The 25,278-nt window shown below is 36.7% G+C and overlaps 1 protein-coding gene across 4 annotated transcripts in view; it reads left to right on the plus strand.

Annotated features, from left to right (window-relative positions):
• LOC118273150 (chitin synthase chs-2) overlaps nt 1-25,278 on the plus strand; it is a 27,454-nt gene continuing 2,176 nt past the window's right edge. The window contains exons 1-19 of one of the 4 annotated variants that reach the window (XM_050696833.1): nt 1-167; nt 9,824-9,929; nt 17,822-18,066; nt 18,488-18,654; nt 18,847-19,174; nt 19,261-19,460; nt 19,536-19,854; nt 20,124-20,344; nt 20,425-20,692; nt 20,826-21,088; nt 21,206-21,416; nt 21,516-21,716; nt 21,798-22,024; nt 22,165-22,332; nt 22,417-22,722; nt 22,796-23,037; nt 23,120-23,276; nt 23,393-23,545; nt 24,176-24,352. In XM_050696833.1, coding sequence (XP_050552790.1) covers nt 9,838-9,929; nt 17,822-18,066; nt 18,488-18,654; nt 18,847-19,174; nt 19,261-19,460; nt 19,536-19,854; nt 20,124-20,344; nt 20,425-20,692; nt 20,826-21,088; nt 21,206-21,416; nt 21,516-21,716; nt 21,798-22,024; nt 22,165-22,332; nt 22,417-22,722; nt 22,796-23,037; nt 23,120-23,276; nt 23,393-23,545; nt 24,176-24,352 — 3,945 coding nt within the window. In that variant the 5' untranslated portion in view covers nt 1-167; nt 9,824-9,837. Of the gene's footprint in view, nt 168-9,823; nt 9,930-16,161; nt 16,403-17,821; nt 18,067-18,487; nt 18,655-18,846; nt 19,175-19,260; nt 19,461-19,535; nt 19,855-20,123; nt 20,345-20,424; nt 20,693-20,825; nt 21,089-21,205; nt 21,417-21,515; nt 21,717-21,797; nt 22,025-22,164; nt 22,333-22,416; nt 22,723-22,795; nt 23,038-23,119; nt 23,277-23,392; nt 23,546-24,175; nt 24,353-24,519; nt 24,697-25,278 lie in introns of those variants that run through there. The other 3 variants (XM_050696837.1, XM_050696830.1, XM_050696826.1) reach the window with 3 other exon arrangements.

A 25,278-nucleotide genomic window follows, 5' to 3' on the forward strand; every position in this document is an offset into this window, starting at 1 on the left:
AGGGGTCGTTAACAGCGGCAGTGAGCGCGCGGCCTACCGACCGAACGCACGCGCAAACCATGCGCAGCGACGCTGTCCCGCGAGTGCACTCCTCGTTACATTGTGAAGTGATATACAGTATAAACACGGATTACAACAACGATAATCTCCACAACATATACTGAACAGTAAGTTTACATCTTAACTTAATTACATTTAAGGCTTTGGAAGTCAACTCTCAGCCCTCGAGGCTGCTGTGTGCGATCAGCTGCGAATGTATGCGAGGGTGTCAATAAGGTTCCCTGCATATAAAGTGTTAGGATCTCACAAAATAACTAAATGCAATCGTCGAAAATATCTCAGTTATAAAGTTTGAAACAGCGCGAGAGTCTGCATTGGTTTCTCTTTCGAAAGTTTCGTAACATCATTTATGTAAAGTGAGACTGACCGCTCAAAGAACGTGTCTAATATGAAGCATAATGGGTTATTTATTCTAAATTTTGGCGAAACTGTGGACCGTATGGTGCCCGCAGCTTAGTTGTATCTCGTAAACAAAAGTGAATGTAGGCGGCATGGGAGAGAATGGGAAACAAAGACCGAGGTATTTCCTTAGCTGGTCGCTAAACGACCTCTAAATGCCAACTGTAATAGATAGGCTGAAGTGATACATAATTAAATTGCATAAAAAGGTTTAATACATTGTGTAAGGAATTTATTACGTAGATTACATAAGGCTACAGTATCGTATCCGCAGATCTTCACGTAATATCGCTGGGCAAAATGATATAAAAGTATGTCATACTGAAGTTTGGTAGGCGATAAAAGTCTTGTTTTTTATCCACATCGTTAGTACTACATTAATTTTCAATAAACTAATAGTAATTACAATTACAGTTTAATATAGGGCCCGTTATGTCATTTATGTATGTGATTTTTCACAATAAGCATTCCTAATAGAACTCTGTATTAAAACTATCAATATATTTGCTAAATCTCGATACCTAAAACTTGTACTCGTATTATGACGGCATCGTGAGAGTATCAGCAGGCAACGAGTTACCGCGGAGCTGCAGGCCTCGCTCACATCCGCAGCTAGAGGGTCGTTCTCACTGGAACAAGAACAATTTGGTTTCCGCAATAGTGGCCACTATTACGCTAGACAAGTGCAATTAACTAATTAATAATAATCTTCGTTGCGCAGGCGCTTGCAATACAAAGCGTAATTAAAATTGTATTCAAGGAATTTTCGTGTTTTGCTCCTACTAATTTGCGGTGAACATTTGGCAAACGTTTAGGTATGTATTGTTGGACTTTAGAGATGCATGAGAAAGTAGAAAGAGTTTTATGCACTGAGTGCTTCCTGATTTGACTTATAAATGAGGGCTTAAATACTATAGTAGGTACACAGCGTATCTAAGAGCAAACAACATACAAATGCAGTGTTTAATGTTGTTCAATTTTATCTCAAGGAAAGCTTTTTGCTACTTTCTTAATACAGAGAGTAAGTTTAACACTATTGACGCCTTGCATACAAGTCTAACCTTTATTATGCTCAAAAACATGGTCCTTTGTAATCTCTAGATCGAGTAGGAGTCTTCTATCAAAACGATTGCTTCAGTTTCCTACAACTCTTGCACTTTCAAATTCCTCACAGACCTTTATTTAGCTCGCAATAAAAACTCGTGCGTGACGCAAGACACAAGTCACGACTGTTTATATCCATTGCGCTTTTAACACTAGAAATGTCAGTATATAACTATACTGATACGTCAATGTATGTGAAACGGAACTCAACCACTTTCATGAACGATCCTTGAACTGGTTTCCGTGTTTACAATTTCGTTTTTTTTTTAAGTACTTACATATATCCGATGTTTGTATGTACTTCCTGGGAGCTAATGTTGGAATTAAATATACACTTATATATCCTACTAATATTATAAATGCCAAAGTTTGTGAGTACGAAACAATGAACTTATTTACGTAAATAGGCTACAAAAGACGACACATACACGTCAAAATATTTGGTACGCAAAACTACTGAAGGGATCGTTATTTGGAATAAGGACATATTATGGTTTGAAATGGTAGAAGCTATCCACCCAGTAATAATGATATCAAACAGACAATAAAGGCGTGCAATGGGTATGTTCTGTAAAGGCATTGTATTGGTATATTTACTTGCCAGTTAGATATTTATATAAACTTCGATTTACATCTTACTTTTTCTAAGTGTGATTGCTAAATTAGGGTTTAATACTAGGAGCAATAAGAATTGAAAAGTTATCGTGAGAAATACCAAATTAATTAAAAATCACGGTTTACTTAGGTAAACCTAGTAGGCTAGACTAAACTAGTAGAGCATTTCTCCAGTAATTTACGTGAGTAAACCGTTAAGTTAATTGAAAATCTCTACAAATATTTTGCCAATCACTACGATCGAATTTAAGGCAACCAGCATCATTTACAAACAATAACACCAAAGGTTAACACCACCTAAAACCTAACACACAAACCGTTACGAACCCTCCCATATAAATAACCAATTAAGAGTTAAACCCAACACTATCATTTATTCACATTCCAAATTATTTCACGGCCATTATCCATGCTTACTTTCATTGTTCATTAGTGAACTATTAAATAGTCAGTCAGTTAAATAGTCAGACCTTGACTGAGCCTCGACCGGAAGAAAGTGGGGTGTGATTAGCATGGCACTGACGTAGCTTGGCGGTTTATTTATATAGCTATGTCTGTATGTATGTAAGAATGTATGTATGTGTGTAACTGTTGTTTGATACGTGAGACTGATGCTGATAGGCATTGTTCTTGTAGTATAAAGAGAGAGATATAATGTAATTTAAAATGGTTTTTAATTCTTGGGGAATAAGGTATAATATATCAGTCAAATGTACGTGTCAAAGTACGTGAATCGTACTTACACATAACCATGTCAAAGTTAAAAATAATTAACAAAGTTTCGAAACTGGAATAAAAAAAACAGTTTGTCAAAGCTAATGTGATCGTAATCGCTCGGGAAATAACAAGTGTGTCATTTTTTCCACTTAATAATGTCTAATGTAACCTTTATGTCAATTAAAAAACTATATACAGTCATCTGATAAGTATTCATTACAGTAATCATGCAAGTATTTTGCAAAAGTATGCAATAATTGCGAAGTATAAAGTTGCTCTACAAAAGACATCAACGCACGCCCACTGTTATAAGTGGAAATGTCAACATCGTAGGTACGGCGCGAAGCATGTAGTTTAGTTGTTTATTTATATGAACTTATATGTAGTAAATACATTGGTATCGAAGTATACATTTTATGCCTCATGAAATTTAAATGTAGGTACTTGGAAAGGTACTTTAAATTGGCCATCTTTACGTTTTTCGGACAACAAGAATTTGTACGAATAGGTAGTGAGTGACATAAATTTTCTCTTATTTTATTTGTAATATTTTAATACACGGAAAAATCCTTAGGTATACTAAAATTAAAATAAACTTTAATATATTAAAAATAATAAGTATAAAACGTTTAACACGTGTTTTGAATGCGTAGTCACAGTCACCCAAACATTTGTATATGAATCGTGTTTCTAAATAGACAATGACGTCATGCATACATATACATAATATGTTATATATAGAGGCATTATGCGTAGAGTACAGCTTAAACCAAGGAATGTAGCGGCAAAGTTAGTAAATACTATTAAATACCATGTTTGTGTAATGTCAAAGTCAAAGTCAAAATTATTTATTTCAAACAGACCAGGAAGGCACTTTTGAACGTCAAAGCAATTATAATATTGTTAACAATGAGAATTTAATAGGTATTATATGTACTCATATTGTACTGTGTGTTCTTTTTCGATTTTATGAGACAGTTCACAAATTTCAAAAGTAATAAAACTACTCTCCTCTATTATTTCATTAGAAATTTGCATAAATCTCACATACCAGTAACACACAAAAAAGTAAAGAAATCTCACAAATATTTACATTTGCTTAACCTCCATTTGGAGTAACGTTGTCTAAAGCCTCGTTGCTACTTAGCAACATTTGACGCGCAACATGCTGCAAACAAAAATGTTGCTCAACATGTTTTGTTTCGCAACGTTATCTCTGTCAACACTGCGGTCGCAACATTTGTTGGCAACATGTCGCTAGAGTAACTTGTTTTTATTGGATGCCCCGCCTCTATTGGTAACTCAAAAACATGACATGTACTGAAACAAATGACATTTGGGAGTTGCCGCGTTAGGGTTTTTGCACCTCAATGGGATTGCAACATTGGGCCTGAACCGAAAACAACGAAGCATTTATTTCATTGATTTATAAAAAGAATGCCCGCCTCTATCTTATGAGCTTAAGCAATCATATTGCATACATTAGATGCCGCGTTAAATTAAAAACATTTATTAAAATCTTATATTAACCAGTACATATTAAGCACATACATATGTATAAAGCATTGGGTGACATTGTCCAACTTTGCTGACCACGTTGAGCGTCAAATGTTGCGTAGTAGATACGAGACTTAAGACAAAAAGACAACTTGTTCAGCCTAGCAAATGCTTACTACATAATAACAATTGCGCTAAAAACCCAACTTTCTCTTTTTTTGTGGAGAATTTCTCGCGTTTTCATCGTTTATTGATACTTCAGTACGTAACTAGCGTTTTTGTGCAGAGCTCATGTGATTCAATAATGTTGTTATGTGGAGTTACCTTCAGCCTCGGTTGTCGAATAACCTCTTTTTATGTTCAGAGAGAAAGTTTCAAAACAAGTCATAAGACTGAGTTTTAGATTAGTGTTTTAATAATATTATTATTTTATGTCCATTAGTGTGTAGATATATGTGTGTCAGTGTTATGTAGAAGTTAAAATCCTCGAGGCGTGGAGGTTAAAGTAAAACCTCTTATGTAGAGGAGACTAGTGCCTCCTCTCTAGTCTCTCTCTCTCTCTCTCTTTGTTGTACAACACTCTTCTCTCTCTCTCAACTCTCCTCTCGGATTTCGATTCTTCAATCCATCTACTTCTTGTCTTTACTACCCTCTCGTGAGTTTGGAATCTGTATTATATGTAGATATACAATAATTATATGGTATAGGCTACACTACATGCTTGAGGTAAATACTACCTACATCATAACTCTGAGAGAAGGTGTGGCGAGGAAGCATTTTTTCAATGTAATACATAACTAATACTCAATACAAACATTACGAAGGCAACCTAGTATGATGATAGTATGTAACATATAATTCCGGTGCAATTAAGTTCATACTATAATTGACAAAACCTGCCTTATATTTGACTCTATATAATCAATTCAATTTTGGTCAGTAATTGCTTCATTGATCATTGAGTAATAACCAAATAGACCAAACACAGATCGGTATCAGCTGTAATGTATTCTAGTCGAGACTGGCCGTGCGATACTTAAGTAGGACAGGTATATATAAGCTTAGTAGATGCAAACTGCAGCGATCTAGTCACTTGATGTCGTAACATTTCTGATACTATTTTCGTTTGTTGAACTAAGTTGTAACAACCTATATGTAAAGATCGAAATGTAAACAGAATCGAATTAAGAACTACTTTAATTCTGAGGACAAAGTTAATTTGAAACTTATCTCCTTTCGAATAAAGTTGATTTATTAGTTTGATTTAAATAAGCTCGTCTTTTCATGATTTATAGTAAAAGCTAAAGGTTAATTAAACGTCATGTTAAGACAACATAGAATAAGAGAAATAGGTTGCTCTCTCAAACGAATGTATTCTGTGATGTTACTGTACAATGTACACCCACTTTTCACCGTTTGTGTTATAAGTCCCATATGATAGGGTGTGAGCCTATAGCCTCGAAACTAAAGCACTCTGCATTCAAGCAACAGTACCTAGACTACATACTTCTCTGGACAGGACATGTATCTAAAATTAGAATGACTAAATTAGTACCTAAGATATAAGACTAGACTAGTAAGTACCTAAAGTTTCTGAAACACATAAAAAGATACGAGATATTTCATGCCGATAAGTAAATCGTTGAACAGAACTGAATGAAATCACAACTGAAATTCCAATATTACATAAAGTTCAAAATTACGTAGCTATACTCGTACATGGCTTTCAATATAAAGCCTCAGCAATCTGAGTCAGTATCTATAACCACATCCGGGTAACTTCGATTGCTTAAAATATTTCTCAGAACATGAGCTCCTTGTCTCAGTAGATGACAAGTCTCTGGGTGTAGACTGCTGCGCCTGCGCCGCTCGAGGTCACGCCGCCCCACTCCTCCACGCTCCGGTGATCCAGCGTGATACTTACTTACATTGAGATCGTTACGACTTGTTTATAGACTTTGTATAAGAACGATTAAATGCTAATTTTATAACTTCAAACATATTTGGATCGTAAAGCTTTTCCGTCGGTTGAATTAGGTTGAGGTTCCTGTTGATTTGGGTTGTTGATTAAATGTTTAGAAAAAACTATTGATAGTGCTGTTTCGAGGCCAGTAGCTATTTGGTAGTATTATATTATCTATCTACTGTGAGCTACTATATCTTTATTCTAGGTATAGTTAACATGGTACATCAGCATAACATACATATCAGACCACATCATCATTAAAAAAATGCGATTTAATAAATTAGTTTCTTAGAAAAACCAACAAAATCTTGGATTTCATAGCTCACTCGAATTCACAACGAAACATCTAAAAAACTGGTTTCATCAACTCGCGTAATTAACATCAGACGGCACTCCTTGGAACTTGCAGATTACTAAGTAGTATCCCATTGGGCTTGAGAATTAGGCTTTGGATTAGGCAAAGCATTCCTGATCGTTAACTCATCATCTTGTGCAAGGCGCTTGATAGCGACACTATGTAAAACTACGAAAGTACGAATATAAGGCAGTGTTGCGCAGCGCCTAGGAGCGCAGAGGGGCGGGGTGGCGCGGTGCGGGAGGGGGAGGGCTGCCAGCTGACGGCCTCTAACAGTGAAAGTAAACCTGCGGCCCTCGCCACCAGTCCGACCACATCGGTGCTTGTAATACGATTTAAATTATGATTTACTATTGCATTGCTGCTGCTTTGATGTCATTTACAATGTATGAATGTCCATTGTATTGTGTCACGACAATCAATCGATTGATCGTTTTTCTCGTTAGAGAGATAATCGAGATCTTTTTTGGTTTGGTTAGTATTCCCAGCCAAGTTACTCGTACAACTCTACCTTGCATTTTCGAAAGTTGATACCGCGTAAGTAACTGACAATGAAACCGCCTAATTATAAATTGACCTAAAAATATAAACTTCTAATAATATAATTTATTACCTTTTGTATACGACGTCTGGTAGTTAACCTTATTCCAACAGGTAGAATTAATATTACCTGCCTACATTCGACTGCACATAATGTTTGAATGTTTCCGCTAGTTACAAATTACGTCAGAGATATTAAAAACTAAATTAATTAAAGCGTGTTTAATGGTAAAACATTTTAATGCATTGTAACATTATGTTAAGTACGTACCAACCATCGTGTTGTATTGTAAACATATTACAGTTATTTCACGTGGCGTAATAATCAGTTACTTAATCATCGAGCAAATTACTTTCCTCCTGTGAATACTAACATTTTATTACTTTGTGTTTGTACTGAAATAAGAAAAGGTCCTTTTCCAGTCGATCCAGTACTAGTACACATAGGTATAATACAAATAAAATAAAGCACACAATACCGAGGCAGGCACTCAGTACGGATCGTGTTCCCTTCGCTCGCTATCTACATTGAGACCTATAAGTCTTGCACTACATAGGATTGCTATTTGCTCCGAGGTACTAGTGAGGGTGAGGTCCATTGTCCAGCTGAGGCGGAGTCGCTGACCTTGCGTCGGCGCGGGCGCAGCCTGGCGCCCACTAGCGCTGTGATCTGATACGATGGACATCGCCTGTTCAATGCAATAAGCCCAGCAATGTTTATGACTTCTTTGTGTTGGCACCTTGAGGCTGTTACATACACTATGTGTGCCAGGCTCCGCTTATTGTTATGTTATATAATCAAATATTTCAGTGTTGCGATATTAAACGAAACTCGTTACTAAAGACAATATAAAAAGCTTGCAGGGATTGTTATTTAGCGTAACACTGCTTAACAACAACGCATGTTGTTTCCTTGTGAAAGAGATGTGTTTTATCTTCGTTATGGCAACGCGAGCGGTTCGTGTGATGTAACAGGAAAATTATACCATATTGTTATTGGTAAAAGATACCTTCTTTATCGACACACGAAATCAAACAAAAAACCTTTCTTTAGAAATGTTGGAGTGAATATAAGTTTCGTGTGGTTAGGTGCATATGAATGAGCAATAAATCACTGGCGAAGGTCCATAACTCTGCGAGGGATGAATGACCGGCAAGGTCGAGGGCTCTCGCTGGAATGCGCGGTTCTGCTGGACACACAGTGACTCACTGGAGACGGACTTATTCTTCGAACAGGCCATGTGTTGAGTTGAGTGTGAAATAAAACTTCAAACGGTTTTGGCCTTAAACGGATAATATGTATACAGGTATTTTGATGCCCAAATGCTTCCAACAAACATGAAACCTTGACCGCCAACCAGCTAATTTATTACAACTGAGAAGGTGAAAATCCGCAGCCTCGATAGTTATCAGCGTGCAATGTTTATTGTCTTACAAGGACTTCCTACAATTTTACGAAGTATTCAAATAAATACATTGTAAGTTATATCAGGTGTATTAGCATACGAATCATACGTTATGAAATACTTCAATAGGACTTGCGGTTAAATAGTTAACCTTTAACTGAAAAGGTCAGCCGTGCGCTCACTTGTAGGGGTACCATAAATTAGGATCATATTATTGGATCGTTTAAAAGGTTGGGCATCAAAGTCTCGTGCCTTTACCGAAGCAGGTAAACTGGCTCTATCTGCATTAGTTAGGAATGCTCTAGGGCTAGGCATTTAGTACCTAGAAACGATTGCTAATAGTTTTGTGTTAGTAACAGTAAATGTTAAAGCATCAGTTTATATGAATTCAAACAGACTGTATATAACGGACGATGTAATGTAGACAGTGAAGATTATTACACAACTGTTTTGTATGATTGAATATGAAACATATAGGTAACATTCCATGCACTGTCTAACAAGCTTTAGTCTTGGTGCTATCAACGCCCACAGATAGGGCCTAGTAGGGCTGATGCCTGATCAGGTGTTGCGGACTACCTAGTTGGTTGCTCCGGCTCGAAAAACGAGTAGGAACGGGGTAATTTCTAGTCAGTAAGAGTCTGACACTCCCTCTCGCTTCGTCTAAAGCGGGAGAAGTCACTGGATGATTATCCCGCCTCAAATAAAAGAAATGTCTATAAACGGTCAATTTTCGAGTAGATTCATGATCTCAAGATTGTTGACATTCACAGTATAGCACAGTCAAATCACGAGTTATGGCCACGAGTCCGTAAAAGCGTGACAGTGGACACAGTTGGAGCCATCCAAAATGGAAAGTCGTGATGTCGACAATTTCTCCGTTAACTGTTCTAATAAGTCGGTACGAAGGCACCACGTATCAAGTAATTACGTTTTTCTACAATTATGAAAGTCACGTATTAAAATTACCTTAAGAAACTTTGAAGTTGCTTGTGCGCATAAACTTAATCTCGTGTAAGCGACATTATGTTGTGATTTCTCTACATTTTCCAATTCTTCGAATGGGGTTTCCATTACAATGCAATAAAATGTTTTCTTTGGGTGCTTTATTAAATGAAAGATGTTTTTGATGTCATATTAATTATTTATTTTTGTTTATTTCAGAATATTAATTAAAAATGGCGACGTCAGGAGGGAAACGGCGGGAAGAGGGCAGCGACAATTCCGATGACGAGCTTACACCGCTCGCCAACGACATCTATGGTGGAAGGTGTGTACTAAAATATTAATTATTTGTTTAGTTATAACTGCATTATTCTTTCAATATTATTATATAAGCAAAGGAATAAATAAGTTCGTTCTAATTACACTAGATAAGTATCTGCGTAGAATTTCATTCAATGAAACATTTTTAGTTTTTGACAAAAAATCATAGAATTCTTGCTCACGATCACATCATTAGTGCAGCATTAGCAAGCGACAATAACGAGATATTAAAAAAAAGAAACATAACTTAATCATCCTTTAACATCTGAAACACAAAAGTTCACTTGTACTTGTAAGTTGCGTTACGAGACGGAACAAGCCAAGCTCCTGCGCTCCGTACCGAATGATATCACTATCTCAATCGCATCTACACAAACATACGTCATCGTCGAGCCATCATTCGCCAGTGATTCTCATACAGATGTGAAGTACGCCTTACACTTTCACCTATGCTAACTGACTTGTAGGTAATAATAACATTCTTTATTTACTTTTACATTATATAAGTTATTTAAGAGTATATCCATACCACAGAAGGGTAGGCAGATGTGTCCACTTGTACACGACACCCACTTTTCGCTATTTACTTATGTAAGTGTTAGCTTAGAAGCTGTCACTCAAGTATTGTTTATGAATTAGATTTACGCGCTTAAGAGACCGCATAGTATCGTTTGTGAATACGGGTGTAAGCATTGTTCATCAGTTACTAAAAGTTTAGAAGTCGCTAAAAAGTTCAATAGGTAACAACTACATAGCTTTCCGCCCGCGGTTTAGCACGCGTTTTTTTAAGAAGTTAGAAATAGATTTCCAAAAACAAAAAGATGCAGATGCAAAATTTTTTTTTGTTTATCACAAATAGCCCACGGAACAATTTTAAGCTTTCTGTATTGAATATTGCGAAATGTTCCATACAAACTTCCACCTCTCATTTTAGGAAAGTAGGGGTTAAGAAGGAGACAAGAAGTATCTTATGTCAGAGACATAGATAGAGACTAGAGTTGAAGAGTGTTCCAGCTCCCAAATTAACTTTACCCAATAAAATCATGTCTTAAACTCCGTTACGTCTTGAAGAAAGGACCAACAAAAACACTTTCCCGTTTAATATTTGTTTGCCAAGGAATCAATAATGATTCTCAACCACAAGATAGGTGGGTTTTTACTAAACTAACGATAAAACGAGACTCACTCTCTATCTCAAGACTACATAAAGATTTCTCTTTAATCGCTGAAGAAACTGTTTGAAAATAAAACCTCCGTGGTGTGTAACGTATGAATATACTCGTTACTTTTAATTGGAAATCAGCTTATCCACTTAAAGTTTCAGCTTAGTCTTGGAGAGAATCATTGAATTTGCAAGCTCAGATATTTATAATCTCATATTTTACATCATTAGTATTTCCATGACAAAATACATCAATCTGATCTCAGACACAAGAAGATATTCAAAATAGTTTCCATATAGGTATACCTATGTTAAATAATTGCTATCTATCACGTGTTGAATGATTCACAGCATACATTTCAGCCGAAGGTTATATTATGAAGTGACATCTAACACTTCTTGTAAGGTCAAATGTGATGATAAAGTTAATAATTTTAGACAATATTTTCGCGATATTCAATTTGCTTTTAAATTATGCAAGTGATTGCTATAGGTAAATTGATTATTACATAATATGAGTAATATAGTATTGGTAATGTTAACTTAGTGAATGTGTAAATGTACAAAGATGACTCTATCATTAAAGCAATCTAACATTGTAAAGATGTTTTTCTAAAATATGTATTAGTCCGTCACGAAAGTGTATCTACTTTTTTAATCGCCATCTTATATTTTTTATATAAAACGTATTTGTTGTTATAACTGGGTCTTGTAACGTCTTTTTTATCAGACTTTTTTAAATGATATCGTTAAATTCTAATAAAACGAAATACGTGTTAAACAATTAAATCATGGAGAATGTCGTTAAAGGTCTTATTAATGACAAATGGTATTAATATGAAATTCATCACATAATAATGTGGTTAGATTATTATAGGCAGGTATATAAGCAACAAGGTCTAATATTATATTCCCATCGTAGCTATATTGAGTAATACAAAAGCAAATCTGATGAGTCAGATTAACTTGATAATTTTATTCTTACATTCAAACATTTCCCACAAAATATTGCAATTTTAATTTCTCAATCCAGATAATATTTTCGCAAGTGAAGTCCGGTTCCAGTAGCCGTTGCTATTGAAGCGGAGAATATGAATAAAAATAAGAATTTATTATCCAAGTCTTGAGACTGCGCAGTCACTCGCTCGTTGAATGATATAAATGGCATTATTATTAAAGAAATAGTTGATTTCTCAATCGTTGCATTCTTTAGACATTACCACTGCAAGTATGAAGTCACCTATGAATTTTACGCAAGTTATGGGACATGTGAAATACCTGCAGCATAGTCTAGGATAAACAGAAGCAGTATAATGTAAAAGATCATTGTTTAGTATAAAGCTTTATTTAGCCAGAGGTCGAGTTGTTCGCCGATCGGTCACCGCGGCCCGGAACCCGTTCAAATGCCAAGGTTGACAACTCTGACGACACAACTTTCGATCGATCGACTGCGCCACATTTTTGCGCCCCACTTCGCTCTTAGAGGCCTCTACGCGCCATAACATAGGGACTATTATAGCCGTATGTGACGGTTTACTTCTACCTTTTTGGCTCAAGTCTAGATTAAAAAAGGTATAACCTTGAGCAGATGATGTATCTCCTTTCAACATCCTGTATAGAGCTTTATGTCTCAATGTCAAAACTTTAAGTTTCTTTGTAGCGAGCATCGGAACGAGATTGTAACAAATCAGTCAGATTTTACGTTTTTTTTTGTCTCTCCTAGATTGTTTGATGTTTCGTTACGTTAGATCACGTTTATAAATAGTTTATCGACATTTCAATTGTTACCTTAGAATCAATTTTAAGTAAGAACTTTTCAAACAAAAAAGCAACAAAGAATGATGTTTATTCGAAGTAGACAAATAAATACATATACTTAGAACGGTGTCTAGCAGTCAGCGCTTTCGTAGGAGGCAGCTGAGACGAGCGGGGCCAAGCGTGATCCGCATACTAGATGGTGCCTTACCTACTAACTAAACTGACCAACGTGATATTGACCGACAGCTTTGTATTCTCTTAAAAAAAAACACTTTATAAGATCGTATAGCATTTTAATAAGATTCGGAATTAATATTTTTAATCTTATGCCATTGTGCAAGTATATAAAAGTGTGATGATGTAAAACGAAGTCATTAGATATTTTAAGGACATTTTGTTGAATATCTGAATTATTAATACATTTTGCTGGACCTAATTTCCATTCCGGTCTAAGCCACGTTGTGCAAATTTATTTTTATAACTTTTAATAGCACAAGCAAAATAATATGAATGTTCATTTGTAGGATCAATGTTTGCATTCAAAGATGGACAGTTATGATGGACAATTTACCTTGTCGTTTTGTTATTAAGACCATAAAGTTGTAATGACGTAAGTGACGCGACGAAGCTTAGGTTTATGACAAATATGGAAGTTAGCATATGTGTGCACAACATAATGCTCCCGTCCACACCATGGTCGATGACCTCCGGCGCTGGACATTGGGCATGGGAGTAGCGGCGCGCATATAAAACAAAACTTTAGGTACTTCATGACGGCCATGTAAATTAGAAAGTTTGACGTATTTCCATACTCAAAGAAACGCAAGGTTTATTTCAATTTGGTGCATAATGTAGTTACAGGACTTAAATATCTTGATCAGAAGCATTACTGCAATTTTTGGTTATTATTTTATCTTCACGTGCAGTAAAATTTATAAAACTTTAAAACAATTTTCCATGTCTGTTAAACTATTTCTCAACGGATTATAACAATCCACTTTATCTAACAACTTGGAACTTGCAGCTATTACTTTGTGAAATATAATAATCGCGGCCAAAGAAATAGTTGTTTTATTGTTATGGTATTACGAGTTACTGTTATGTTACCACACCGCGGCCGGTGCACGTGCACGCGAGCGGGCGAAGGCTTTCGTAAGTTTTCGTGAGGTAGAGCGACATTGAGCGATCTATTGTTCTGAGTATGAAGCTTCGTAGGCAGCGCGGGCGCAGTCGCGCGGACAAATGCCTAATCCATCTAGACGCGGCCGATATTAAAATCGCGTCGATAGTCTGGATCGTGTGTGGTGGAAGGTCACTGCATGAACATTTGATTTGAATTCCGACCTCGCGAGCAAATGTTAGTGACTGTGTCTGCCAGCTCAGGGTGAAGATACATATGAATATTTTGCATGTTGCAACTTATGACAAAGGTCTTTAAAATAAAATGTACATTAATTTTCGAATGAATGGCAACTTGTCATGTAAATTCTGATCACAATTTAATAGACATCGGTAGATTTTTAGACATGTAGAAATATTTATTTATCGATTACTATTTTCTGGTGATTCACGTTCATTAAATATGCCAAAACGATGAGCGTTTTGTGCGTAACTTACTTGCTTGCTTTATCTCTGAATGCGCAGTTTTGTATTTATATTAAAACTAAAGAACTGGTTTTATAGAGCGAAGCCTTGTATATTTTATTTTTGTATTGTTATTTGGATATACAAAGAAGTATGTGTATATGGAAATGTTTCTACTTCCTCGACTCCTCGTGTATATAACAAAAAATATTGCATTCGAGGACTTATTATTTATCTATTAACATCGGACATGGACAGGTATTAAATGGCAAGGGGCATGTGATGTGATTTGAAAAAAAAACACGTGATAATGAATTTATAATAAAGTTGAAAGTCTTGTCTTTTTTTGGTAGACTGCATGAATAGTATGCACGTTCTATTATGTATTTCTATTTAAAAGTAGTACAGCATACATGGAATTGAAACCTTTCGGGATAAACTTGTTAAGAATTATAAAGTTATTAATAAACCAAAAACCAAGTAACTTACCATAATTATTTTCTGTAGAAATTTAAGTTAGTTACCATTAAACAAAAAGTCGTTCCTCAGCTTTTTTAAAGAAAAGAGAACCTCAACCGCAACCCTTGTACACACAAGTTATATTTAAAAAACTTACGCAAATACAAAGTGATGACGAGATGGACAAATATTAGAGATAAACCACAGATACATTTAGACCTACCAGACTTAAAACAACACTACTGCCATCTATTGACAGATACGGTTATTAACAAAAATATTTACACCAAATAGATTTCGAAACGTCTTGTAATGTTTGTTATATTGGAAAGTGTTGAAACCAGTAGCTGCGTCACTCGTAGGTGGTGCGGTACCGATGCGATCATATCAATTAGTGAGCGGACGATATAATTTCACGTGCTCACCATAGCTGAACGAAGAACTCTCCGCACACTGGGCTGAATTGATGCAGCTGGACAAAACTAATACCGGACTTTTATTTTATGGTCGTTTTCACTAACCACCCCTAAATTATCTCTTAACTAAGAGTTACTTAGCGTGAAGCAGCACCTAAACTACCTTCTTGCTTGTACTGTTAGGTGTCGCTTATAGGTTGGTGAATTCCAAAATGTCGTTAAGTAAAACCTATCTTAGGCTTAAGAGTTTCTTAATATTTTCGTAAAACAGGCATTAGTTCCATATATCGGATACTTATTTCACGATGGTTCGTTAAAATTGGACTAGACAAGAAACAAATAACTTACTCTGGTTCTGCTTATGAGAATTTAATCTCATAATCCTACCATAGAAAAATCATCATCATCATAAATCTATTTCATCTCTCATCTGGATAAAAATCTAAATATTTTTTTATATTTTTACGTACCTAGAAATCTCTCAAAAAGTAGCTTCCTTCAGAGTGATCTTAATATATGAAACATGGGATTTGTATGTGCAAAAAGATAGCTTTAAATCTATTCGCTCCTTTGCGGAAATGCATCCAAGTCTAGATTCTGAAGTTTAAATTGTATCTTCTTCAAACTCCGTACCAAAATTGCAAACACGATCACAAAATTCATTCATGAATCGCATATTAGAAACAAATAAGTACCTAAAACGAGTCCACGAACTGGCAACTCTGCGTGAGTACGTATCCCGTATGAAAAATTAATATTCATACTTTGTCCAGTGCGAGACAATAGCGTATCACAGGGCGACGCGGTGCCCGAAGCAGTCGTTATTGCGATCGCACCGTTCGCCGTCCTCATAACTATCGATGAGTAGTACTAAACTATTCGTACAGGTTGGACACACCGTCAGTTACTTTCTTCCAATTTTTTCTAAAAAAGTGATGTGATTTTTTCCAAAAATGTTATCTCTGTGAGTGCTAATATGAGTGATAACGATCGTAAGAGTCATTATGAAAGGGACGATGCTGAGGAACCGCTTTATATCGCCAACAACAATAATTCGATTTACAGCAATGGGACCTTGCATTATTGTAGCATATACAGGTAATTGTTCTACAAGAGCTTTATGATATTTAAGCATGTTTAAAGTTATGTAAGTACGTGTAAATTAGAGCGTTTGAATATTTGAGTTAAAAATTCTGAAGAAATTTCCTGAAGTAAAGAAAATAAAAAAACAAGGATTTTTATCCTAGCTGGTGGTGGTAGATGCACTGTGGTGTGATACTAAAGGACTGAATATACGAATATAGTAACAGAACTTAGAGTTCAATTTAAAGTTCATACCTGCCTACCTATTAACTAACTCACATACATAGTAGTAACTACATATTATAGTACTAGTATGAGTTCAAGTTTTCTGAATTCTGAATAAGTTGACTGAATTATCAAATTGGTGAAATGATATAAGTTTGTATGACATCAAACAAAAGTTCCTCTCATTTTGAAGCATCAAAAAGATGCTATCTCTTAGAGGCATTGTATGTGTATGCACAAAAACTGGTACCTTTTCTTATAAACGATATAAATTATAAACACAACTAGTTGTCTCGTAAATCTACTTCTTATGTATTCCTTATATTGTGTGCGTAATGTCGGCGCTACGCATAATTAAACAGTGTTTAATCAACAACTTTCTAATACCTTACATGGATCACAGATCCGCTCAATCATTGATTGTCATTGAAAGCAAGTTTGCCGGGGGATACGAATTCTTTGCTTTCATGTGTGTTCAAGTAGAAAATTTCGTTTGATCGATTAAAAGATTTTTAAGACAAAGAAGAACACGAACATAATCTTTGTCACTGATACTTTCTTAATTACATATCTTGTTTTGAGTACCTACCTACAAGAATTCGTGTTACAAAAAGATCTATGTTCTGATACCGTGGTCGAGTAAGTCCGCTAAGTTATGCCAACTCGTCGAGCTAGAGCCGCAACGGTTAATTAGGTCACCTACCACCTTCGTTCGCCTTACGTAAACCCCACTGTCACAACCTGTACAGGTACTATGTGCATATGTGTTGCAATAATAAACGTTGTAATGTAACGGTTTTCTATCCGCATTAATATGCTGCACACGCGAAGGTCATATCGAAATATTGCATCGGAAGGAAGCTGCGTCTGCTTCTGTCGGAACGCAACATTGCTCGAGATTTCTCTCTCAACAGAATAGCGTGTGAAAGTTGTTTTTCTCGCTGCAGTCTCGAGCTGTGCGTTACCCAGCAGGTGTAGATAATGTGCACTGCGCGCACGTAAATAGTATGGTTCGTGTCATTGCTAGATGCATGTGAAATGTTTAGTAATAGAGAAATAAGAAATTGTTAAAAGAAAAAGCAGGATATGATCTTGTTATTTATTTAGTATTATGTAATAAATGTAGGAAGCTTTATGTGTAATGTTACTTGAAACAGATATTTTGTCGATTGATAAATGTTAATATCTACCTATTTTTTTCTATTTCAGCCAAAGGACAGTACAAGAAACGAAAGGATGGGACGTGTTCCGGGAGTTTCCACCGAAGCAGGACAGTGGGTCTATGGAGACCCAGAAATGTTTGGAGTTCACAGTGCGGTTGCTGAAGGTGACGGCATATCTAGTCGTCTTCATTGCGGTCCTCGGGTCCGGAGTCGTAGCAAAGGGCAGCACGCTCTTTATGACATCACAGCTAAAAAAGGACAGGCGGATTGCGTATTGTAATAGGAATTTAGGTACGTTGCACTTTACTTAGTATTTATCTTCCAAATAAAGCCAAACATGTGAGGCCTATCAAATAGTCAACTTTAAAGGTGGTCCGCACATTAAACGAGATCCGGTGAGGCAAAGGCGCGCGTTCCACATTCGTTTTAGATCAAGTTGTGGTACAAACGTGGTTTGATTACCAATATCGCTGGATTTAGTTCCAAATCAGAAATGTGTATTGCGAGAATTTAATAACGGTATGCAATTAAAGTAATGTTTTTATACTAGTTCGACCATTTATTGAGATATCCGAGGTTAGACTTTCACGTCCGTTATTCTTATTGCGAAATATTATGACATAGGCATTTTTGAATCAGTCTTCTTTTCTACTTATCATTATTATGCTATACCTATTACAGGCTTTTAAAATATACTTTCCAATGTTTCCAGGTAGGGATAAACAATTTATAGTAAGTCTTCCAGACGAAGAGCGAGTGGCTTGGATGTGGGCTATTTTGGCTGCGTTCGCCATACCAGAAATAGGAACACTCATTCGATCAGTGAGGATATGCTTCTTCAAAACATCTAGACGACCGACTAGCACACAATTCGCCGTGGTAAGTTTTAAATAATCGATTGTTTTAATCAGTCTATCCCGCTATCAGATTAATATCTAACTGCTTATTTTTACTGACAACCTTTATTGACACAATGACAATCACTTTATGAACAACAATAACTTAAAGGACCTATTAATATGCTTTTGTTTGAATAAAATTGTGTTTCAATACTATTTCGTAATGTTACAGATTTTCATAGCGGAGACGTTGCATACGATAGGAATGGGCCTCCTTTTCTTCATGATCCTACCAGAACTGGACGTGGTCAAAGGAGCTATGATAACCAACTGCCTTTGCATCATTCCTGCAGTCTTGGGCCTGCTGTCACGCAACTCCCGAGACTCGAAGCGGTTTATGAAAGTCATCGTGGACATGGCGGCGATAGTTGCACAAGTCACTGGGTTCATTGTATGGCCACTGTTGGAGAACAAGCCTGTGCTGTGGCTGATACCAGTTGCATCGTTATGTATATCTCTGGGATGGTGGGAGAACTATGTCACACGACAGAGCCCGATAGGTAAGACAAGAAATACTGAAATACATAATTAAGCATTTTCGACGATGCCAAAATTGCATTCTAACCCGATTTTTTTTTATCGACAGGTATAATTAAAAGTTTGGGCAGATTAAAGGATGAATTAACGTTCACCCGCTACTATACGTACCGTTTTATATCTGTATGGAAAATTCTGGTCTTCCTCATGTGCATTCTCTTCATGATCTGGGTTGACGGTGATGAGCCTGCCATGTTCTTCCAATTGTTCAATGCCGGTTTTGGGCCGCATAGTATCGTTGTTGAAGAGGTCTGTATAACCACATTGATTATAATATGTATTTAAATGTTATGAGCAGTATCTTATTGTCTGATTATTTTTCAGGTACAAATCCAATTGGGTGGAACCGTCATTCCTGATTTAGCTAATGTTACTCTAACCGGAGACTCAGTAGAGGTCGCAGCTGCATACAAATCCGCGTTCTACGTGTTGCTTATCCAAGTATTTGCAGCGTACATCTGCTACATATTTGGAAAGTTCGCTTGTAAGATCCTCATCCAAGGCTTCAGTTATGCGTTCCCCATCAACCTCGTCATTCCTTTGGTTGTCAACTTGTTGATTGCCGCGTGTGGTATCAGAAATGGTGACAATTGCTACTTCCATGGAACAGTTCCTGATTATCTTTACTTCGAGAGTCCACCAGGTAAGATTACGAGGCTTTAAAGTCAATACACACACATATCAACCACGGCTCCGGCACGGTGGTTTCGAATTGTGGCTACCGCTAGCTGCCAGCGTGTTTACGTTATGAAATATATCATACGACATACCATTTAAAGTTCTAATTTAAATGACAAGTTAATTGCTGTGTTGGAGCGGTGCTCGTTAAGTGTGTTCTGTCTTTAAGTCTACATTATAATGATACTGTAGCTCTTATGACACCAAATATAATTAACGTTTATTTTCTTCCAGTGTTTACGCTCAGTGATTTCATATCTCGTCAAATGGCATGGATTTGGCTACTATGGCTATTGTCACAAACGTGGATCACCATACACATCTGGACACCAAAAGCTGAACGTTTAGCTTCCACAGAGAAGTTATTCGTAATGCCAATGTATAATGGCTTACTTATAGATCAGAGTATGGCTCTCAATAGAAAGAGGAATGATCAGAGAGATGTTAAGACTGAGGTAAGATATCACTTAATCACTTCTCTTCTTAAATACTTAGGTAATGAATGATATTTATTGTTTTTTATTTCCTATTTCAGGACCTCGCAGAAATTGAAAAAGAAAAAGGCGATGAATACTATGAAACTATATCGGTTCACACGGATAACACTGGTTCTTCTCCGAAAGCTATTAAGTCATCAGATCAGATCACCAGGATATACGCATGCGCTACTATGTGGCACGAAACTAAAGACGAGATGATGGAGTTCTTGAAGTCTATTCTTCGGTTGGATGAGGATCAGTGCGCTCGGCGTGTGGCTCAAAAGTATTTACGAGTCGTTGACCCTGATTACTATGAATTCGAAAGTAAGTTTTACAACTATTTTAAATACTCACAAAAGTAACTAGAAAGTGAAACCACACTTTTGTATTTACCTAAGATTATTTTGTGTAAGATAAAAGTAGAACTAAGTAACACTAAATTGTCTGTCTGTTTCAGCACATATTTTCTTAGACGACGCCTTCGAAATATCAGATCATAGTGACGATGATGCTCAAGTGAATCGTTTCGTGAAACTGCTTGTGGACACTATCGATGAAGCAGCTTCCGAAGTACATCAGACGAACATTCGCATTCGACCGCCCAAGAAGTATCCGGCGCCTTACGGAGGACGTTTGACTTGGGTACTGCCAGGAAAGACAAAGATGATTTGTCATTTGAAGGATAAAGCAAAGATTCGTCACAGGAAACGTTGGTCTCAGGTAGAAACATTGTCAAAAACCCAAGAAACTTAGTGTAAACTAGCTCAATATACAGTAAAAAAATGTTTTAACCATCATAACATTACCTCATAAACTAACCAAGCATATTTTCCCCAGGTGATGTACATGTACTACCTACTCGGTCACCGACTAATGGAACTGCCGATATCTGTGGATCGTAAAGAAGTTATGGCTGAGAACACCTATCTGCTGACCCTGGACGGAGACATCGATTTCCAACCTCATGCTGTACGTTTGCTTATCGATTTGATGAAGAAGAACAAGAATCTAGGAGCTGCTTGCGGCCGTATTCATCCTGTTGGCTCTGGTAAGAGAAGCGAATTTATCTTTAAACCTTAATTATGATTTTTCATTAAATTTAATGATATGAACATACTAAGAAAATCCTTTTGCAACTCTATTACAGGCCCTATGGTGTGGTATCAAATGTTCGAGTACGCTATTGGTCATTGGCTGCAAAAGGCGACTGAACACATGATTGGCTGTGTACTCTGTAGCCCTGGATGCTTCTCCCTCTTCAGAGGAAAGGCTTTGATGGACGACAACGTTATGAAGAAATATACTTTGAGGTCTGATGAAGCTCGGCATTACGTACAGTACGATCAAGGTGAGAAAAATTACAAGTATAAAACAACCATTGGAGTTTTTGTTAGAGACACATTCTTATTGGAATTAAATTGGATTACAGGGGAAGATCGATGGTTATGTACGCTGTTACTTCAACGTGGTTACCGTGTAGAATACTCAGCTGCCTCCGACGCCTACACTCACTGTCCCGAAGGTTTCAACGAGTTCTACAATCAACGTCGTCGCTGGGTGCCTTCCACCATCGCTAACATTATGGACTTGCTTGCCGATTGTAAACACACTATCAAGATTAACGATAACATCTCCAGTCCTTATATCGCATACCAGGTACTTTTTTAAGATTGATTCAATTAATGAACTATTATGCTTCATAAATGAAACATTATTTTTGTGTTAAACTACAATGCTTATGAATGTTTGCAGTCTTATGAGGTAATTTGTTTACTAGATACATTATTTGCTTACAGATGATGTTGATGGGTGGTACGATCTTGGGTCCCGGAACTATATTCCTTATGTTGGTGGGTGCCTTCGTGGCTGCTTTCCGAATCGACAACTGGACTTCCTTCGAATACAACTTGTATCCCATTTTGATCTTCATGTTTGTTTGTTTTACGATGAAATCCGAAATTCAAGTGAGTTGTAGTTTCTCTTTACTTCTATGAAGGCTCATAGGTATTTACTTTGTATATTTAATGTTTTGTATTGTTTCTTTTCAGTTACTGGTGGCTCAGATATTATCGACGGCATATGCCATGATAATGATGGCTGTGATCGTCGGTACCGCGCTCCAGTTAGGCGAGGACGGTATCGGATCTCCTTCGGCTATATTCTTGATATCACTTTCGAGTTCGTTCTTCATAGCCGCTTGCTTGCATCCGCAGGAGTTCTGGTGTATCGTGCCAGGAATTATTTATCTTTTATCTATACCCTCTATGTACTTGCTTTTGATTTTATATTCGATTATAAATCTAAACGTAGTATCTTGGGGTACTCGAGAAGTGGCAGTTAAGAAGACGAAGAAGGTTGGTACAGAACTAGTTTATGTTTAATGTGAAAGCCAATCAAATACATATTAATATTTCATTTCTACTTTAGGAAATTGAAGCAGAAAAGAAAGAAGCTGAATTAGCAAAGAAATCGGCAAAACAGAAGTCACTGTTAGGTTTCCTTCAAGGAGTGAACAGCAATGAAGAAGAAGGGTCTATAGAGTTCTCGTTCGCCGGATTATTCAAGTGTCTGTTGTGTACGCATCCGAAAGGAAATGAAGAGAAAGTGCAACTTTTGCATATCGCATCTACTTTGGAGAAATTAGAAAAGAAACTAGAAACTGTTGAGAGGTAAGCAAACTTGAGTAATAAGGTGATAATTTAATTTAAAACCTAATCGGAGAATGACTTCAACGCAATTCCTTTGTTTTAGGGCTGTTGATCCTCATGGAATGAGCAGAGGACGTAAACTATCGGTTGGACCAAGAGGTAGCAATGCTGGAGATCATGGTTTGGATGCTCTAGCTGAAGGACCAGAAGAAGACGACGACTCCGATTCTGAAACCGACACTCTTTCTACTACGCCAAGAGTATGAGAACTTTTTATTCGAATTTCTATAACACCGCTTTTAAATTGCATATTTTTCGTATTATGTGAGGTTGACAATTGCGCTTGTTACAATATGATTATTTTTTGTGATTCCAGGAAAAGAGAGATGATCTCATAAACCCTTACTGGATTGAGGATCCTGAGTTGAAGAAGGGTGAAGTAGACTTTTTGAGCCCCGCTGAATTATCTTTCTGGAAAGATCTCATTGACAAATATTTATACCCCATCGATGAAAACAAGGAGGAGAAGGTAAAATGGAATGAATATCTGTCAAAACAAATTGAACAGATTCATTGTTTTCTTAGTAGTTCACTGAAATTGGTTAAAATTTTGACAAATTTGCTAAATCACTTAAGTAATTACATAAGTTTGAGAAATATGATTTGATTCAAATAGTAATATTGAGTAGTATGATGATTACCGTATTGATGTAACCAGGCTACAATTACCATTGGATTTTTTAATATCATTTTAATATCTGTGTGCAAATCTTAATAAGCTTTTATTTCAGATGCTTTATTCGATCTTACAATCATTACAATTTTTTCATTCTCATACAGCCTTCATAATAGATATATCATTCCCGAAGGGGTTGACAAAAATGATACATACGTACTAAATGTATCCACAAGACTTATATTTCGACAGTTATATTATAAGTCCCAATATAGTCCCATAGGGAGCGGAGCTTATATTGCCATACACCAGATATATTTCTCGATTCTCTTGTGTCATTGAGAATTTTTAAAGTCGAATACTCAATAATACTTTGCCTGCCCCGGGAACCGCACCCCTTGCTTAACAGTCGTGCTTGCCACCATTCACTCAACGCCCGAGTCATACTAAATATTCATGATGATAATCTTCCCCTAATTTTAGGCCCGTATATCCAGGGATCTGAAAGAATTGAGAGATTCGTCTGTTTTTTCTTTCTTTATGGTCAATGCCCTCTTTGTATTGATTGTATTCTTGCTACAACTGAACAAGGACAACCTTCACTTTAAATGGCCCTTCGGAGTTAAAACTAACATAACTTACGATGAGGTTACTCAAGAGGTAACGTGAGAGTCCACTACAACGCGATCGACATTCAACGATGACTCGGGGCTGCGAGCTGTGATCGAGATTTGGCATTTGAAAGTACTAAACCTTGGCCATGTCCCCCGTCACCCTTGAAAGTTGATTAGATTTATTTAAAATATTTGTTTTATGAATATTTACAGGCACGAATTGCAGGCGACTTGCTCGAACTTCGCAATAAGTCGGTTTTCGCATTTGTTATGTTCAATGCTTTATTCATATTGATAGTGTTTTTATTACAACTGAACAAAGATCAACTCCACGTGATTTGGCCTTTGGGAATTAAGACAAATATAACGTACATCGAGGAAACAGGCGAGGTATAGCCAAATGTTACCACTGAAGTGTGTCACTACACAATCCTAACGACCTTCTTCTAACCGGTCTGTCTGGGAGGGCACACCAGCATGGAGTCCCGGCGACACTGAAGACTAAATAACTCTGATGGTTTTACGTCTAATCAATATCCAACCTGGTGTCCTTATGATTTGGTTTTGTGGAAACCCCGCGTATTATCCGTAATAACAAGAGAATTCGACTACGGTGTTACTACAGAGCTGATTACATCTTGGCGTTGAAGCTCGAAAACCCAATGTTGGACACCTTATCCTGAACAGCCTTTAGACTGGACATTATGACCAATCCAGTATTTTCCTGATCTCCAATCCAGTTCCGAGCATATGACCTGCACCTTAAAATACAGTTTTCAATTCCGCCGTAGTCGAATCTGACCCAAAATATGGAGTTTTTAGATGTGACAACCATTCACTTTTCCAATATGTGCACCGTTTCCAATCCAATTCACCGAGGAGTAACTTAATGTTTCTGTCTGTCTATTAAGGTGGAGGACTTTCTTTTAATATTACTTGTAACAGGGACACTGGTTTCCTTTGTACATAAGT

Source organism: Spodoptera frugiperda, chromosome 1 (assembly GCF_023101765.2).
Source record: "Spodoptera frugiperda isolate SF20-4 chromosome 1, AGI-APGP_CSIRO_Sfru_2.0, whole genome shotgun sequence".
NCBI lineage: Eukaryota > Metazoa > Arthropoda > Insecta > Lepidoptera > Noctuidae > Spodoptera > Spodoptera frugiperda.